At 37.1% G+C, this 3,188-nt stretch overlaps 1 protein-coding gene across 1 annotated transcript in view; it reads left to right on the top strand.

Moving 5' to 3' along the window:
* ENPP1 (ectonucleotide pyrophosphatase/phosphodiesterase 1) overlaps nucleotides 1–3,188 on the top strand; it is a 70,124-nt gene that overhangs the window by 23,958 nt on the left and 42,978 nt on the right. Inside the window, exon 5 of the mRNA XM_006144303.2 lies at nucleotides 2,604–2,664. Coding sequence (XP_006144365.1) covers nucleotides 2,604–2,664 — 61 coding nt within the window. The remainder of the gene's footprint in view (nucleotides 1–2,603; nucleotides 2,665–3,188) is intronic.

A 3,188-nucleotide genomic window follows, 5' to 3' on the forward strand; every position in this document is an offset into this window, starting at 1 on the left:
AAAAAAAAAGTCACATAATTTGCCTTCGTTAAACATTTAATGTAAAACAAAATGCTACCTATTTTTAATATATGCTGAAAAATATTTGTGGTTTAATTTGCATGTAAATAAGTCCTAAAATTCTGCTTGAATATATGTAAATATTTTCATTCTGGGACACTTAGAGTAAGAGTCTTTAGATGTCCAACTGCATGTTAAAATAAATCCATTAGCAGGCCAGTGGTAATGCAGAGGGTGGTACAGTGGTAACGTGACATTCTGTGATGCTGGACACACGGGAGGTCCTGGGCTCCTGTCCACAAACTCCCCCCTACACGCTGGGCATGCACGTGTGTGTTTGTGCCCATGATCCAGGCTGGCTAAGGCTGGGGGGAAATTTCAGTGTGAGGAACTTGTTCATGTGCACTTACTTTTCTCTCTTCCTTTCTCTCTCTTTCTTCTCTCCCTCAAGGAGGAAGTAAAATAAAACAAACTTTAAAAATAAATAAAAAAATAAAATTAGAACATAAAATTTTTATGTTTGATTTGGACTTTTCTGCATGCCATGAAATAATATTCCAATAGAAATATGGGACGCTCCATATGGGACGCCTAGTGGTTAAGGAAGCCAGATCCCACATGACCAACTGCAATGAGAGTCCTTCCCCTTGGAAACGTGTTGGGTATATGTATGAGTGCCCAGATCCTGACAGGATGAAGAAAGAGAGAGGTGATTATGGCATGACCATGCTCCACTAGGGATCCTTTCTACCTCTCACTCTTTCTTTGTCTCTGCCTGGTGAATGCACACACCCTCGGACAATAAAAGAAATCAGAAAAGAAAAATAAAAGTGAGTGTGAGTCAGACTGAGATTAAATCTCGAGAACCCTGAAAATGGCTGGTGGAATAAGCCAGGCCAATTCATTATACGTGCATTGTATTATGTAATAATAATTACACATGTCTAAGTTTGAAAATTATAGAGTTCTGGGTTTTTAGTGAAATAGTAACAGTTGGTGTCTACATGCTTTATGTCAGTGTGACTGTGGTATTGACAGATTTTGTGACTAAGAGTTATGAAATAGTCCATGTTCTCCCACGGGTCCTACACAAGACAGCAATTTGGTGCTCACTTTGGGTGTGTTGAATTTGAACCTCAAGTGCTTTCTGTTGTTTGTTTCTAGAACATATATGGACTTGCAACAAGTTCAGGTGTGGCGAGAAAAGGTTGCTCAGGAGCCTCTGTGCCTGCTCAGATGACTGCAAGGACACTGGTGACTGCTGCGTCAACTACAGCAATGTGTGTCAAGGTCAGGCTTCTAGGCAGTTCTCAAGTCCTATGGCAGCTTGACATCTTCCAGGGTCTTAGTTGGTTTTTACATAGGTGTTACCTTTTATATTAGCAGTCATATTTATTGACCAGTTACATGAGGATACTTTAGAAACTTGGCCAAAAAATTGAATACAAACAAAGGTATGAGTTTATTTTGGTGCAAAAACATTTTAGAATCCATGCCTAGTTATTTCATAGCACACATGTTTAAAGACCCCTAACGTTAGAAGTAAAAAAAAACCTTTTAAAACATTTTATTAGAAAATTCAAACTTACACATGAGTAGAGAATATGTAATACCATGAACTTTGTAGCTGTCATTAGTTTAATATTAATCATTTACACACAGCCAGTCTTGTTTTGTCTACAACCATCCACTCTCGTACCACTTCATGTTATTACTACCCCTTCACATTATTTTGATAATTGCTAAATACTTAATGCCATATTTGTGGAAAGGACACTTTTTCATTCCTGGCTGACTTTATTTTTTTTTTTAAATAATTACTTCATTTAACTTTATTTATTTTAATTTGACCAGAGAGGGACAGAATGAGAGAGAGAGAGAGAGAGAGAGAGAGAGAGAGAGAGAGAGGCCAGTCACCAGGCACCAGGTCTGGGACTTGAACTGTGGTCAACCATGTGGGAGTCCAGTCTCCTTAACCACCATACCACCTGCTTGCTCCATTCCTGGTTGACTTTTGTGTCCCAGGGTCTCTCATCATAAATGAGGACAATCTCTACCATGTGTTGAGAAAGTTGATGTGAAATTACTTTAAAAAGATGAATTTATTAGTAAGCTGATACTGATAAAATGTCTTGTTCAGATACTGGGTTTGTTGAAATTCCTTAGCAGAGCCTTGCTCTGCGGGAAAAAAAAAATTATCAGAATATGAAAGATTTAGTTGGACAGATACAAAGAGGGTTGTAACCTTTGGATGAAAATATTCAGTTTGAAAATGGAAGTGATACCTTCAGATTCTCCCAAATGCAGTAGTATGTTTTAGTCTTAGAATTACACATTCATTTTTTATTCCTAAAACCAAGAAACTCTTACTTTGAAACAGGAAATCTCTCTTTAATCATTATATTTCCCTTGTGTCATGGTCCATGTTTTTTTGAAACAGGAAAACTCCCTTTAATCATTGTATTTCCCTTGTGTCATGGTCCATGTTTTCTATATATATATTAATATTTTGTTTTTAGAATCTGTTTTAATGTATCTCACAAGTATTGCAATTATTGTTGTTCAGTGTGTTCTGCTCATTTTATTTATTGAAAATGTTTCAGGTGAGCAAAGCTGGATAGAAGAACCATGTGAAAGCATTAATGAGCCACAGTGTCCATCAGGGTAAGATTTTATGTTGGGATATTATTTGTTATCCTTTTTTGCTGGTGATGCTGTGGTAAAAAGGGAATCCTTTTACACTGCTTGTAGGAATGTAAATAGGTACAGCTACTATGAAAAATAAAATGGAGGTCCCTTAGAAACCTACAGATAGAACTTCGATTTCACCTAGTAATCCCACTGGGAAAATGCTCAATTGGAAAGACCCCTGGATATCCATGTTCATTGCAGCATTATTCATAATTGCTAAGACATGGAATCAACACAAGTGCCCAAGGATGGATGACTGAATTGAAAAAATGCAGCACATGTATACTATGGAATATTATCCAGCCATACGAAACAATGAGACCTTGTTATTAGATGCAAAGTGGATGAACTTAAAAGACTTAATGCTAAGTGAAATAAGCCAGGCTATGAAAGACAAACACTGTATGTCCCCACTCAATATATACCAAATGCCTGCACTCTATGACAGAAATTGAAAGACCCAATGATATAATGGTAGAGAAGACAAGTGTGGATAC

The sequence above is a fragment of the Tupaia chinensis genome, unplaced genomic scaffold (assembly GCF_000334495.1).
Source record: "Tupaia chinensis unplaced genomic scaffold, TupChi_1.0 Scaffold000117_2, whole genome shotgun sequence".
Taxonomy (NCBI): Eukaryota; Metazoa; Chordata; class Mammalia; order Scandentia; family Tupaiidae; genus Tupaia; species Tupaia belangeri.